The sequence below is a fragment of the Macrotis lagotis genome, chromosome 1 (assembly GCF_037893015.1).
Source record: "Macrotis lagotis isolate mMagLag1 chromosome 1, bilby.v1.9.chrom.fasta, whole genome shotgun sequence".
NCBI classification, from domain to species: Eukaryota; Metazoa; Chordata; class Mammalia; order Peramelemorphia; family Peramelidae; genus Macrotis; species Macrotis lagotis.
The window spans coordinates 589,962,023-589,977,035 of NC_133658.1; the positions used below are offsets into that span (position 1 = coordinate 589,962,023).

Below are 15,013 nucleotides of genomic sequence, written 5' to 3' on the forward strand. Positions count from 1 at the left end.
TTAGAATTGACCAAGAGCATTAGATTCCAGTTTTCAGTCATTGGTTTTGGATCATCTGCCTAGCAAGCTACCAATAAGCAATGCCCATTGAGACTCAAGTGATTGTATAATTTTTTTTAATTTTCTTTTTCTCAATTTTATTAAGCTCATCTTTAATTTTTTAGGATTTCCAATTTAGTGTTTAAATGGGAATTTTTTAGTTTGTTCTTTTTCTAGTTTTTTTAAATTGCCTCCTCAGTTTATTGGTCTGTTCTTTCTGTATTATGTTAATATAAGCTTTTAGAGAGAGAAATTTTTATCTGATTACTGGTTTTGCTTTATCTCATAGGTTTTGATATGTTGTCTCATTAATGCTATTTTTAATGAAATTATTATTTCTATGATTTGTTAACCTATACATTCCTTAAGATTAGATTTTATCTCCAATTAATTTTTAATCTGTTTCTGTGGTCCCATATTTAATATAATTTCATTGTGATCTGAAAAGAATATTTTTAATATTTCTGCTTTTAATCATACAATTTTATGTCCTAATATGTAAAAGTATGTGCAGGATGATTTCACATATATATGTACATAAACATACATACATATTTGTGACTAATGGTAACCACTGGGGTAAGGAGGAGGGAGGAAGGAAAGAAAAAAAAGAAATTTACATGATAATTTTATTTTATATTTTTAAAGGAATTCCAAGTTATACATAGTAGACTTGCATTCATCTTTTTTTTAAAAATTCTATGTTATGGAAATACTTGTTTTATTTCATGAACTAAAAATAAATACAATTAAAAAAATTTTTTTAAATTCTCCTACATCTGAAGATGGTAAATCTGAATTAAAACTTCTGGAGTCACATCTAGTCATTTTAGAAGAAGAAAAGAGTAATCATAATCCATAGGTGTGTTCACTGTAGAATTTCTTCTTTGTCAGCTTCACTTCCTGTTGGACAATAACAAAATCTGTTCTTAACATTCCATAGTATTTCTTTATAATAGAAAGATCTATAGCCCCTGTATCTGCCTCATGAGTTTCAGTAACTACTTTCCTGATTCCCTACTACACCTGCAATGATAAGAGGAAAAATCTGGTAGCTTTTTCTACCTCTTCAAAATCTTAAAGAAGGAAAACTAATATGAGAAAGCACATTGGGACCAGAAATTGAGAAGACACATTTAATTGAAATTTTACAGAACATTTAGAGGCCAGTATTTTCATAGGTATATGTAATGTCACAATTAGATAGGACTGTGGGACCTTTACTTTTCAACTTGCAGCTGATGATCTCCTTTATGTGTTGTGTGAACACAGGGACTGTGCTGCTTTTCTAATTATTTTCCTTGTGCTTAGCAAAGTAAGTCCTTAATAAATGCTTTTATCCATTCATGCATTCATTCACAATACTGAAATTAGTTACTAGATATCTAATATTTAATTTTTTCACATTAACTGAGGGCAAAAGTCATCTTTGATTACTTGGTCTGTATCCTTACCTGAAATTTTAAAATTTGGGAAAAATATTCCAAGCTCTCTGTTGGCTTGTTCTCTGTTTTCACTGCCATGAACAGCATTAAATGGCATTACTGTGCCATACTGAGCCCGGAGACTGTAAACAGTAAAATTTAGGGATAGTAAATAATATAAAACATATCATAATTTTGGTTTGAAAAAAAATGACATCTGACTAAATCTTGATCATAAATCAATTAGCTCTCTGAATTCCTTATAGGTTGAATTTACTTTTCTATAGAAAAACAAAATGAATTCATAAAACAGAGGAAATGAACTCTTTGTTATTAGCTCATAAAATCTCCATTCTTAACCCTTTCTTATTACAAACAAATCAATTATTTTCATAAGTCTTTTTTTCTCATTTAGGAACAAAGTTCCTATACTCTTTAATTGAAGAACATGTAAAGCATCACTTTTCTTTAGTCGACTCCGTAGTGATTAAAAGGAAGCATAATGATGACAAAAGCAAAATTGCAGTACAGCCTTCGTATCCAATTTCAGATTTGTCATATAATCTAGGTAATTTATTTCTTATCTGTAAAATGGTATCAGTAATAACCTGCCCAATAGGGTTGCCATAAGTTTTGTTTTTGTTTTTTGTTTTTTTAGTTTTTGCAAGGCAATGGGGTTAAGTGGCTTGCCCAAGACCACACAGCTAGGTAATTATTAAGTGTCTGAGGCCGGATTTGAACCCAGGTACTCCTGACTTCAGGGCCGGTGCTTTATCCACTACGCCACCTAGCCACCCCCTGCCATAAGTTTCAAAAGAGAATATGCATATGAAAGTTCCCTGAATATTCTACAAGTGCAAAAAGTATAATTCCTTGAACTTGTCCTTAAAGAACCTAGCTGTTCCCTATTAATGTTCTTTTTGTTTTGATGATCAAATCCAGAATAAACAGAAAATTATTACAAATGACTCAGTTGATAAATCTAAGCTGAACTTAAAGAGCACCCATGGTAAGGAACCAGTTAAAATAAGCAAGATTCAGTGACTTCCAAAAGCTATTTTTCCTCCTCTAATTGAGATGAGGCAACAGAAAATTGCACATGCCTCTCTTTAAATGTATAGCCCAATTGAGATTTTTGTGACTAACAACTTCGTTTAGTATTGAACAAGTTTAGAGGAGCCTAAATCAGAAATAGTCTAGCTAAGTTTGGAAAGCCTCATTACTTGGTTTTTTAGATGTTAATTAATTTGACAGCCACCATCACTCACAAAGACCATCCACTAAGGAAAAGAGGAGTTTCAACCTGTTCCTACCACTAAAATTAAGGATCCTTAAAGAAGTCAAGTCCAAGATCATTAATATAAGTATTGTCATGATTTTTCATTATGACTGTAGGTTCTGAAAAATGAAAGATTGTGTTATTACCTTTCAGGATTTTCTCTCTTAGCAGTTTCAATATCACTGGGACCAATGAAGTCTCTCCAGGCAGCAACTACATCTTTATCATTTTCCGTACATGATATTATGAGTAGCCGGCATGGTCCATTCGACATGTGCTGAACTAACTTTTCAAAAATTTCCTAAAATATGATGCCAAATTTACCCAACTATTTATGGTATTGGTATTTATGCAAAGAAGACTAAGGAAGTTATAGTTCCTCTATTTCTAGAAAATAAGAAAACCATCAAAGTATGATATGTCTCAAGGATCTTAGACCAATATTAAGTTATTAAAACAAAATATAGCTCTGACAACTACAGCAATAAGAACAATGTTACTCTCCTTCTAGCTTATATATTGCTCAGTTTTGCACCTTTATGGGTCACTAAAATTTGTGATCACAAGCATTTCAAACTTAAATATAATGAAAGAAATTTAATGCGATACTGAGGATGATGTTGAAAAATCTATCCTTCAGGCAGCAGTTGGAGTAGATTTTCTCTATTGTCTCTGCAAAATTATGAGTTTTTAAGTCCACCTTTCTCTGTGAAACCTACCCTTTATTAGTCAAGGTAGATTATCTCTTATTATTCTGAATGTATTTTGTAGTATTTTCTCTTACAAATAGAAGTCTATAAGTTTCTTGATGACAAAGGTTATGATTTGTACTTTAAACAGAAATTTATTGCCATATAAATGACAATCTATAAACCTTAATAGATTTTAAATGTTAGATGTCTATCGATCTATAAATTATTTCAGTTTACAGCATATTTACATGCACTTTTATAGTATTCATGCTAATCTAAGTTGATCCAGACTTCAACTATCACAGAGGAAAAAGAGAGAGAAATGTGAACTTAATTTTAGAAACAGAAGTAGAACTGACCTCTTCAGATCTCTTTTGGTAAAGAGATCTTGTTTCAGACTCTGACATAGTTCTTTCCTCATTAGTTAAAATCTCAAATCCAGCTTCTTGGATCTGTGGTATGCAAAGGGAGGATAAGGAGGTTATAAATAAAAGCTAAATTTACTTTCATTAGCAGCAGAGTGTAGTATCCAGTAGTCCAATAAGCTCCTCCAAATAGGATACAATTTTTTTTATTTTTGTTACTGTCTCTGTATAAATTATATATTGCCTTATATATAGAATGTTTGTTGAATTGAATTAAATGGCAAGCTTTTGAAAAGGCAAGGAGATTGAATCAGACACTAAAATACATTAAACCCTTTATCCCAAATGGGTGTGCAAGAAGGAAAAAAATCAATAGATTTAACATGAGTGATATATAACAGGCTAGTAAGGGAAAATTATGAAATTTAGGGTCTATCCTTAATCTTTGAGAATTATATCAAGCCACCACGCTTTCCCAAAATTTACCTTAATACGCATATGAAGGTAGACTATCAGTCTGGATGGAAAACTAGTTGGACATAAGAGGCACTTCTTATGCTAAATTCTTAATGAATATTTTGCAAGAAGTCCTACCCAAGTAGACTAGAATTACTTTAGTTATAACATCTCAGCTTCTTAGTTGCTCTCATTTGGCTGTCTGTACTAACCAAGGGACTTAGGTGGTCCCATCACATCTTTACAGCTCAGTTGACAACAAAGCTTTTTCCTCCATCTGAGAGTAACAGGCTATAACATCTTTTGAAAAATCCTAGCCAAAGAGGACCCTAACAGTTGATGTTACTACAGTAACCTCAAATCTTCTTCCAGAATAGCTCTTTTCAGACATTTGTTGTCCATATGAAGAGTTTAATTTAATTTCCAGTGCAGAGGTATGGAGATCGCTTGACACGATGGTGCAACTGACACATTTCCAGAATTATTCATTTAGTTCAAGAGTAGTATGGACTAAAGCTGAATTTTTCTGAAGAAACTAAGAATTTGTTGACACATTTGGTACTATGACATTTAACATCATTTAGATATGATTCTTTAAGACTAACTTCCATTTTTCTCTATACAACATTTGCAAATTATATATGTTACTTGTCACATCGATGGTAGTACTTCAAATAAAAATTGGTAATACTAACAATTAGGTGTTTTCTTACAGATGTGATTAACTAAAACCCATAGATTAGCATACTGTACCACTTTTTGTATTTTTAAGTCAAAAATATAACTTCAAAATAGAAAAAAATATATAGCTTCAAAGTAGAACTTTACTATATTAATCATCAGATTTAAATAAGATTAAAGGATTTTTTTTAAAAGATGAAGATAATCAGGTACCATCTTCAATAGTCAAAGGAGATATTTGAGGTTATCAGATAATACTAATCAAGTACCAACTATGTAATAGGCTTATGGTAAGCATTTAATAAATGCTTTTCCCTTCCCCCACTTTCAGTAGTCCTCAATTATTATCAGATATTTCTTTATCCACCCCATTTCCTATCACTTCCCAATAAATTCACTGGCATCAATTTTTTTCTCTTTTTGATCTGTCCATGGCACCATTGGGATTTGTCCATTTTACTGAGAGTACTAGCCAACTTTGCTACAAGTCAAAACTCCAATAACATTTCTTTTGCTATGGACTTCTGTTTACCATACTCTTTCCCTCTATAATCTTGCTCATGACTTATAAGGAGAAACATCATATCTCTCCTTCCAAATTCTATGCTTCCTGAGTGAGGAATTGTATGATTCCTCATCTCTTCTGTTTATTATTACTGTTTATAATAAATAAAATAATAACAATAAATGTTAATAAATAGTAATAATAATAAATAAAAATTCAGTAGTACCATGATGGTCTTTTTTCCCAATGGATGCTTTCTCTGAAATCTTGTTTCTAATATTGAGTCTCCGGATGCCTAGGTGGTGTAGTGAGTCCTGGAGTCAGGAGTACCTGAGTTCAAATTCAACCTCAGACACTTAATAATTACCTAGCTGTGTGGCCTTGGGCAAGCCCACTTAACCCCATTGCCTTGTAAAAAACCTAAAAAAATAAAACCCCCTAATATTGAATCTCTATTTCTATTTGGTCAAATATCCTTCAGCTTCTTCCCACTCCCCCTTTCTGATAGTGATCTGAAAAAAAAATTAATGGCTCTCTTTATCAACAAGCTCATGCAGATAATCCTTGACTGTACTTGATAGTGATTGCTCTACTTTAAAGGGCCCATGATCCCTCTCTCATAAAAAATATGTCTAAACAGAATATGTGATTTAAAAAAAATGTTTTGAGAGTTCTCCACAATCCTAAATTCAGTATTCAAGCTCTCATTGAATATTTGCTTACATTATTAACAATTTTAATTGCTACCAATTGAAACCGGACTTTAACTGAAAACATTAAACTATGAGGGAAAGTGTTGTCTTTTGTCCTTATTTGTATCTCCAGCATTTAGTGTAGAGCTTGGAGCTTAATAAATATTTATTGACTGAAATCCTTAGGAGAAAGATATTTTATTTCTTTTTTTTTTTTTTAGGATTTTTTGCAAGGCAAATGGGGTTAAGTGGCTTGCCCAAGGTCACACAGCTAGGTAATTATTAAGTGTCTGAGACCGGATTTGAACTTGTCCTCCTAACTCCAGGGCTGGTGCTTTATCCACTGCGCCACCTAGCCGCCCCAAGATATTTTATTTCTAAGAAGAACTGAAAGACTAAGAAGAAAGAACTGAAGACTTTCAAAGTCCTTTATAATAAAATCATACATTTAGAGCTGGAAGGGTCCTTAGAGATCAAGCCTCTCTTTTTACATATAATGGAACTGAGATACAGAGGCTGGATGATTTACCCAAGTTCACACAGATAGGAATTACTAGTTGCTCAGTCATTTTTTTTTCCTAGTTATATCTATCTCTTTGTGACACATTTGGAATTTTCTTGGCAAAGTAGTCTATTGAAGTGGTTCACCATTTCTTTCTCCACCTCATTTTACAGATGAGGAAACTAAGGCAAACAGGGTTAAGTGACTTGCCTAATCCCACAGTAAGTGTATGAGACCAGATTTGAATTTAAGATGACTCTTCCTGATGTGGAGCAATATTCAGTGTACCCCTAGCTTCCACAAGAAAACTAGAGTCAGGCTTCAAATCCTGATCTATCCTCTTATTCCAAACCATATCACATTGCCTTTTTAACTACAATATCTGCTTATTTTTATAGATAAGAAAACTAAGACCCCCAGTGATGCCAAAGACTGAGCTATGATTAAAAATCCCCAATGAGATACCAATGATTGAACTATGTTTATGTTATCTAGTTAGATTGTAGCTTTTTGGTCTAATACCCTTAAAAGTATACCAATTGTCCCTCTATGAAGTGGTTACTTCCAGATATCTTCTAATTAACCAAAGGAGATATTACTACAGTTCTAGTGTATATTTGCTGCAATTCTTACCCTCAGGATGATCTCATCCACCTTCCCATGTGCCACAGCATCTGGTTTAATAATTGCCAGTGTGCAGGATTTTTCAAGGGACACTAGAAGGAATTAAAAAAAGCCCTTAACTTTAATGAGGATTTTATTCTCTGGAGATTTTAATGTTTGAAAAAATAGTTATTAACCTTCTACTTGAAGACCTTGAGAGATAGGGAACTCATTACCTCTTGAGGTACTCTATTCTACTTTTAGAAAGAAAGTTTATTTAGGAACTTTTTTTTTAACATACTGCGTAAATATCTATTTTTCTGCAGTTCCTATCCGTTAGTCTTAGTTTTGGTCCTGAGATCTAAAATAGCAAGACTAATTTCTTTAGGGGTAGCTAAGTTATGCAATGCATAGAGTGCCTCACCCAGAGTCATGAAGTTCAAATCTGCCCTCAGACACTTACTAGCTGTGTGACTTTGGACAAGTCACTTAACCCTGTTTGTCTCAGTTTTTTATCTGTCAAGTGATCTGGAGAAGGAAATGGCAAAACAAATGAAGATCTTTGCCATGAAAACTTAAAAATGAAATCGTGAAGATTTAGACATGAATGAAATGAACAGTCTCAAAAACAATCTATCTATATATAAGCCAACTTTTCAAATGTTTGAAGTCCAACCATTCTATCCCTTCTAAGAGTTCTTCTCTTCAAGCAGTACTCATATGGAGTTAATCAATCTACTGTCATTTATTAAGTACCTACTTACTATGAACCAAGCACTGATCTGGGTACTAAGGATTAAAAAGATAAAAATGAAATGATATAGCCTAATACCTTCAAGAAGCTTACTTTACTAGGAGTCTTCCTTACCACCCTAGTTACCTTCTTCTGAATAGAATCTTACTTGTCAGTGGCTTTCCTAAAATATGATGCTCAGTACTACATACTGAGGCAAGGGCAATGTAGGGCTGTGACCTCTCTTGTTCTATATACTATGTCTATCAATGTAAGCTAGGATGGAGTTTGCTCAGGCAACCTAATATTGTAGTTTGGGGGCGGGTATTTTGTTTGGTTTGATTTTTGGTTGACACATCCTATTGTTGAGTACTATTGTCTACTAAATGGGTCCGGGTCTTTTCTAGATGAAGTATTGTTTTTAGCTACCCTTATTTTACAAATGAAGAAAAAATAGCCAAGAAACATAGTAACTTTTTCAAAATCCTCTTTATTAGTGGAATATTAGTGGAAAACGAGAATTAGAATGTACAGCTCCAGATACCCAGGGCCTTCATTAAATAAACAAAATAATTCATGAATATGCAAAACTGTGTGCTCATTTTATTCTACCTTTGATTTGGATGTTCTTTCTCTTTTTTATTATAACTCTCTTTTCTGATCTTTGCTAAACTGTATCCTTTTTCTTCTTCCAATCTAAGCTAAAGTCTTTCACTTCTTAGAAATAAAGGGTTTACTTGTGGTTTCATTGACATAAGAAAGTCCTCATTAAGAACACATTATCTTTTCTGCAACTTCATAATCTCAAAAGAGTAGTCTGAAACACTGAGAGTTTTAAGTGACTTGCCCAGGCTCACCCAGTCAATTAGCACCAGAGGCAGTATGTGAATACAAGTCTTGTTTCCTCTGCCAGCTTTCTAATTCTTCAACTGTTAAATAAGGGGGTTGGACTAGATAAATTATAAGTTCCCTTCCAGCACTAAATCTGTTTGTCTGATTCTTTATGCTAAAATAAATGCTAATTAAATGTAATAGAGGATGAGCCAGACAGATAATCCTTGGCAACACCCTCAGGGGTATTATGTGGATGATTGGAGAACCTACTCCAAGAAATCCATAATGATGTACAATGGAGGGACCTCATCTGGGACAAATATTAAAACCTTTGAATTTTCAGAAAATCACTGGAAAGATTCTGTATCCCAGATTCTCTTTACTGAATCTTCTATTTTTTGTAATTCATTAGAGATTTTTTTTCTCTGTTTTAGTTTATAAATGTATAGTCATTTTTTCAGTTTCCTTAAAAGTCAGGTCAGTTCCTTTGTAATCACTTTTGCTTGTTTGAATGCTTTGTTATCATTGGGTTATTTCAATTATGTCTGACTCTGTGGGAGTGACTCTTTGTGAGCTCATTTTTGCCATTTCCTTCTCTAGATCATTTTACAGAAGAGGAACCTGGGGCAAACAAGTTTAAGTAACTTACCCAGAATAATCCAGTTTGTAAGTCTCTGAGGCTATATTTGAATTCAGGTCTTCCAGAGGCCAGGTCCAGTGTTTTAACCACTGCACACTTAGCTGTCTGATACTATTTGAATGCTTATGTATCAGTAAACATCTATCATACTACTATAAACTGAAATGTAGTATAAAAATGATAAGTATGGGTTTTATTTCTCTAAAATACTGGTTCCTGGTTGATGCTCATTTCTCTCCTTTTCCTAAGCAGTCCAAGACTTTCTTATTTGTGACATGAACTTGTCAGAGATTGTAGTGGACTGCAGATCTATAGGACTTGCTAGTCTAGAAAGCTAAATAATCAAATTCATGTGCTTAATTCTTTTTCTTTGGAACCTCTCACTTGTTCAGGGCTTAGCTAATCCTTTTTTTCTATTCTCAAACTAGAATTATTTTCCTATCATAGACTGAAGAAGAAATTACATTTGGATTATCATTGACATGGCAGGGATCTATTGGGGAAACTTTCAGATGCTTTTTGGTATAGGGACTCAAAGCAACTTTATCTGAAAATTCAAGGAGATCACTCTTAGTACAAGAATGCCTGGAGAAAATTTGGTCATTTCCCACATGGATAGGAACATCTAATATCAGCCAAACTGATCTCTCTCTCTCTCTCTCTCTCTCTCTCTCTCTCTCTCTCTCTCTCTCTCTCTCTCTCTCTCTCTCTCTCTAGGTTTTTTGCAGGGCAAATGGGTTTAAGTGGCTTGCCCAAGGCCACACAGCTAGGTAATTATTAAGTGTCTGAGATCGGATTTGAACCCAGGTACTCCTGACTCCAGGGCTGGTGCTTATCCACTACACCACCTAGCCGCCCCTCAAACTGATCTCTTTCTTTCCTACTTTTGAATAATACAAAAATTGCTGTAGGGAATTGGTAAAAAAGAGTCTCTCCCATTAGGGTGTTACGTGACCTGGAACATATGGAGCCTGTGGCTTTTTTTTGTTGTTTGTTTCTGTTTGTTTGTCCCTGAATGTCTATACTCTCTGGTTTTTAGGTAAAAGAGAATTGTGGGTGGAATGGTCTTATTAGTTTCGAAAGGTCAGAACAACCAGCAGAGTTTACCAGCAATTGTAGGCACCATAGCCCTGAATCACCTATTTGACCCAACCTGCAATACATCAGTCCAGCAATTGAGATATCATATTCTGAAAGGAAGAAAGTGACTTCTCTGTTGGTTATGCTGAACCAAGAAATGAAATTTGTGGGACAAATGGTTTGTAGTATTTGCTTTAAGTTTGGACTCATTCTCTCCAGGAACCAAGGTATACGGAGAGAAGATTTTGCCTGGTTTGAGGAAGGAGAGTATTTTTGTACTTTAGTTCTTGCTATAGTTTTTAGTACATATCTCTTTGTAAAAGCTAATTGATATTAGGAGTGTTAATCACTGGCAATGATATTTGATCAACAATCATTATCACTTGATTTTCATGAAAAACACACCATAATGAAAAATGTGTTCTATTGTATTAGAAGAATCCTAGGGGTGGCTAGGTGGCTTAGTGGATAAAGCACTGGCCTTAGAGTCAGGAGTACCTGGGTTCAAATTGGGTCTCAGACACTTAATAATTACCTAGCTGTGTGGCCTTGGGCAAGCCATTTAACCCCATTGCCTTGAAAAATCTTAAAAAAGAAAGAATCCTATTGTCCTTCAAGGGTCCCCTAGAACCTTGAGGGAGAGATGTAACCAGTTATTTTAAAGTATCATTTCCTTTAGTGTATAGATATAGATAGATATAGATACACATATGCATATATGTGTACATATATATGCATATATATGTGTATGTGTAGGTTAATTGATTCTACTTACCTACTTCATCTTCCTCTCCATATTCCTGATCTTGGGAAATACTTTCTTCTTCAATAGAGAGAACTGTATCTTTAATCTAATATAATTAGGTTAAATAATGTAATTATACATTAAAACCAATAATCAGGTATAAGGACAAAGAAGTTTCCCCTTCCCCCTGATTTATTCTAAGGAAAAGAAAATTATCAGAGAAAACAAAATACAACTTGGATAACCTAAAATTTGGACTTAAGGTTTCTTGAGAATTTTAAAAATATGTTTACTACTTAGGTAATAGGGGAAAACTAAAAATAAATTTTGGTAACTTTTAGATATTGTGTAGAATCTTTTAAAAAATTAAGTAGAAAAAAAGACTCAGTCAATACAAAAGCAAGGAAAAGAGTAGAAGCAAAGTTGACAAGAAACCAAGGATTCCAAAAGAAAATTTCAAGTTTGGAGAAAAAAATTAAACTGTGGCTAGCTATGGCAGGGGGCCATAAAGTAACAGATTTTCTCCCCATGGATTGTTCCAATTTGGACCAAAATGGGAATTCAAGTTTCTTTCTGAACCTTATGGTATTTTCATCAGAGCAAATATCAATTTCCTTTTTTTGACATAATTTTTTCTTTTTGAATGCAATATTTTATTTCTTCCTATTTCTTTAAAGTAGTGTGATACTTTAAAAAACTCAATGTGCAATTTTAAAGTAATGTTTTATTTGTTTTTGCAAATGTCATCAACAGTCATATGCTTTCTTATTTATAAATCATCATAAATTTAATTTAAAAAATTCTTGTTATTTTGAGTAGGAGGATAAATTTCTAAATGAGAGGAAATTTTCTCTCAGTTGGAGAGAATAAACTCTTGAACAACCTGTAAATTAAATCTATGGGTCTATGAGTTTACTACAAATTTCTTATTGTGTCACAAATATTCATTTCAGGCTTTGTTGAATATACCTGAAACATTTGGGAGGTTTACTTTTAAAGTTTTTTTAATTCTATAACTTTATATTCCATATTGTACCTAACAAGCATTCAGAAAAAGTTCTGATATATAAAATATAATTAGGTAAAGGGAATTAAGATGCGATTGAATTGAAGGGAATGGAATGATATCTGGTCTAGCTGAATGAATAGATTTGTTGAATTAAGGTTGAAAAGAAAGTTTTAAATAAGTGTAATAGAAAGTAAGCAGGAATTCCTCTTAATCTACTCTGACTATAGCATATATCATGGGATGTGGGTTCTGTGCCCAGGACACTTCTGGGGAAACATGATTTTACTTCAAATGGACTTGGTGCTTTAGTATAATGCAGCGAAACCTTTCTCAGAGTAAGACTTTGTTTCTCTTTTCAAACTGGAAAAGTTTAATCACTCTGAATAACTGAATTCATGGAGTTTTCCTATTAAAAGTCAATGAATATCAGAAAAGTAGATCACTCTGTTAGAATGTACTGTATTGTACTATGATAGACAAAATAAGATCCTCCAATTACCACTTTCCGTTCAATTCCTTGTTCCAAAACCTTATTTTCTGCCTCCAGCTGATCTAGAATAGTTTTGTGCAGTAATGGTCCATTTGCTCCTCTTACCACAGCCACTAATTCTCCACCCTAGAATAGATGATAAAATTACCACTTGAAATCTTAGAATCACTGGTGAAAATGCCTTTTATTTTATTTTTATTAGTCAATTTTAAATTGCAGATGACTTTTACTTAGAATGAAATAAGGAACAACCTTGTGATAAATCAGGAAGTTGAAGTGGTGATTTTTTTTTATCCTCCACCTCTTCAAAAGCTGCCACTCTGCTCGGCTTCACAACTGCCAATTATCACCATGCTGCTCTGAGTTCCCTACATTGAGGCACCCTTAGCCAGAACTACTTCATGATTTAAAGTTATTTTTCCATATAACAATAATGTTTTAGATCAGTGTACATTTTACAGTTTGTACAGAAGGTAACAACAAAAATATTCTAAAGAAAATGAAGAGCACAAAGGAAAAATGGCTATCTGAAGAGACTCTACAAATGGGTAAGGAAAGAAGGAAAGGAAAAGGAGAAAGAAAAAGATACATTCAACTGAATGCAGAATAAAAGAGAAAAGCAAAGAAAGATAAGGTTTTCTTAAATGAGCAATACAAAGAAATAGAAGAAAACAATAGAAAGGGAAAGATAAAAAACCTCTTTAAGAAAATTAGAGATATCAGGGAAAAGTTTTATGTAAAAATTGGCATTGAAAAAAGACAAAAATAGTAGGAATATAACAGAAACAGAAGAGAAAGAAGAGATGGCAAGAATATCCAAAAGAACTATACAAGAAAGATCTTAACATTACCAACAACCACAGTGGTATTGTTGCTGATCTAAAACTAGATATCCTGGAAAATGATATCAGATGTACCTTAGGAAGCATTGCTAACAATAAGGATAGTGGAAGCTATTTAAAAACTAAAAGATGGTGCTAAAGTGCTGCATTCAATATGCTAACAAATCTGGAAAACAAAACAGTGGCCTAGAGGTCATTAATCTAGAGATTAGAAAAAATCAGTTTCTGTCCAAATCCTAAAGATGGGCAATGTCACAGAATGGTCAAAATACCAAAAACTTGTTCTCATTTCACACACCAGCAAAGTTATACTTAATATTATGCAAACCAAGTTTTAGCAATATGTGAATCAAGTACTACCAGAAGAGTAGGCTGGTTTTCAAAGAGGCAAAGAACTAGAGACCAAAATATCAGCATTCTGTGGATTATAGAGAAAGCAAGGCAAGCTCCAGAAATACATCAATTTCTGCTTTATTGACTACCCTAAAACCTTTGACTGTGTGGTACTCAACAAAATGTGTTAAGTCCACAAAGAGCTGGAAGTAATGGATCATCTTGCTTATTTTTTGAGAAACTGGTATGAAGATCTATTGGTCTTAGTCATAGGTAGAACTGAACATGGGATAACTGATTAGTTTAAGTTTGGAAAGTGAATATGACAAGGCTATATATTGGCATCTCATTTATTTAAATTATTTGCAGAGTACATCATGCAAATGCCAGGCTAGACAAATCAAGTGGATAAATTAGCTGGAATTAAGGTCATCAGGAGAATTATTAACAATCTCAGATATGCAGACAATGAATGCCACTCTGATGACAGAAAGGAAAGAGGAATTAAAAAGCCTCTTGATGAGGGTGAAAGAAGAGGATATCAAAATTGACTTGAAGTTTAACAACAGACAAAAAAGTCTAAAACAGTGGCTATTGATCCCATCATTTTCTGGCAAATCGAGGGAGAGATGAAAGAAGTATCAGATTTTATCTTCTTGGGCTCAAAGATTACCGCAGATGGCAACTGCTAGAATGAAATTAAAAGACATTTTTCTCCTTGGACAGAAAGCTATAGCAAATCTAAACAGTACTAAGAAAGCAGAGACATCACTTAGCTGACAAATGGCCATATAGTCAAAGCTATGCTTCTTCAGTAGCTATGTCTGGCCATGAGAGTTGTACTATAAGTAAAGTTGAGTGGTGCAGAATTGATGCTTTCAAATTGTGGGGATAGAGAAGACTTTTGAGAGTTCTTGAAAAGCAAGGAAGCTCAATTAGTCAACAATTCAAGAAATTAATTCAGGTTATTTATGGGAAGGTCAAATACTGAAGATAAAGCTTAAATACTTTGACCACATAATGAAAAGATAGAACTCATTGGGAAAAGACTTTGATATCAGGGAAAACT

The 15,013-nt window shown here is 33.5% G+C and overlaps 1 protein-coding gene across 3 annotated transcripts in view; it reads right to left on the minus strand.

The window, feature by feature from the left end:
* Positions 1–721: 721 nt before the first annotated feature.
* Positions 722–15,013, minus strand: part of NME9 (NME/NM23 family member 9) — a 48,472-nt gene continuing 34,180 nt past the window's right edge. For all 3 annotated transcript variants that reach the window (XM_074214862.1, XM_074214860.1, XM_074214861.1), the window contains 7 exons: positions 12,779–12,895; positions 11,301–11,376; positions 7,269–7,351; positions 3,794–3,886; positions 2,889–3,043; positions 1,494–1,606; positions 722–942 (listed from right to left, as the gene is read on the minus strand). In XM_074214862.1, coding sequence (XP_074070963.1) covers positions 908–942; positions 1,494–1,606; positions 2,889–3,043; positions 3,794–3,886; positions 7,269–7,351; positions 11,301–11,376; positions 12,779–12,895 — 672 coding nt within the window. In that variant the 3' untranslated portion in view covers positions 722–907. The remainder of the gene's footprint in view (positions 943–1,493; positions 1,607–2,888; positions 3,044–3,793; positions 3,887–7,268; positions 7,352–11,300; positions 11,377–12,778; positions 12,896–15,013) is intronic.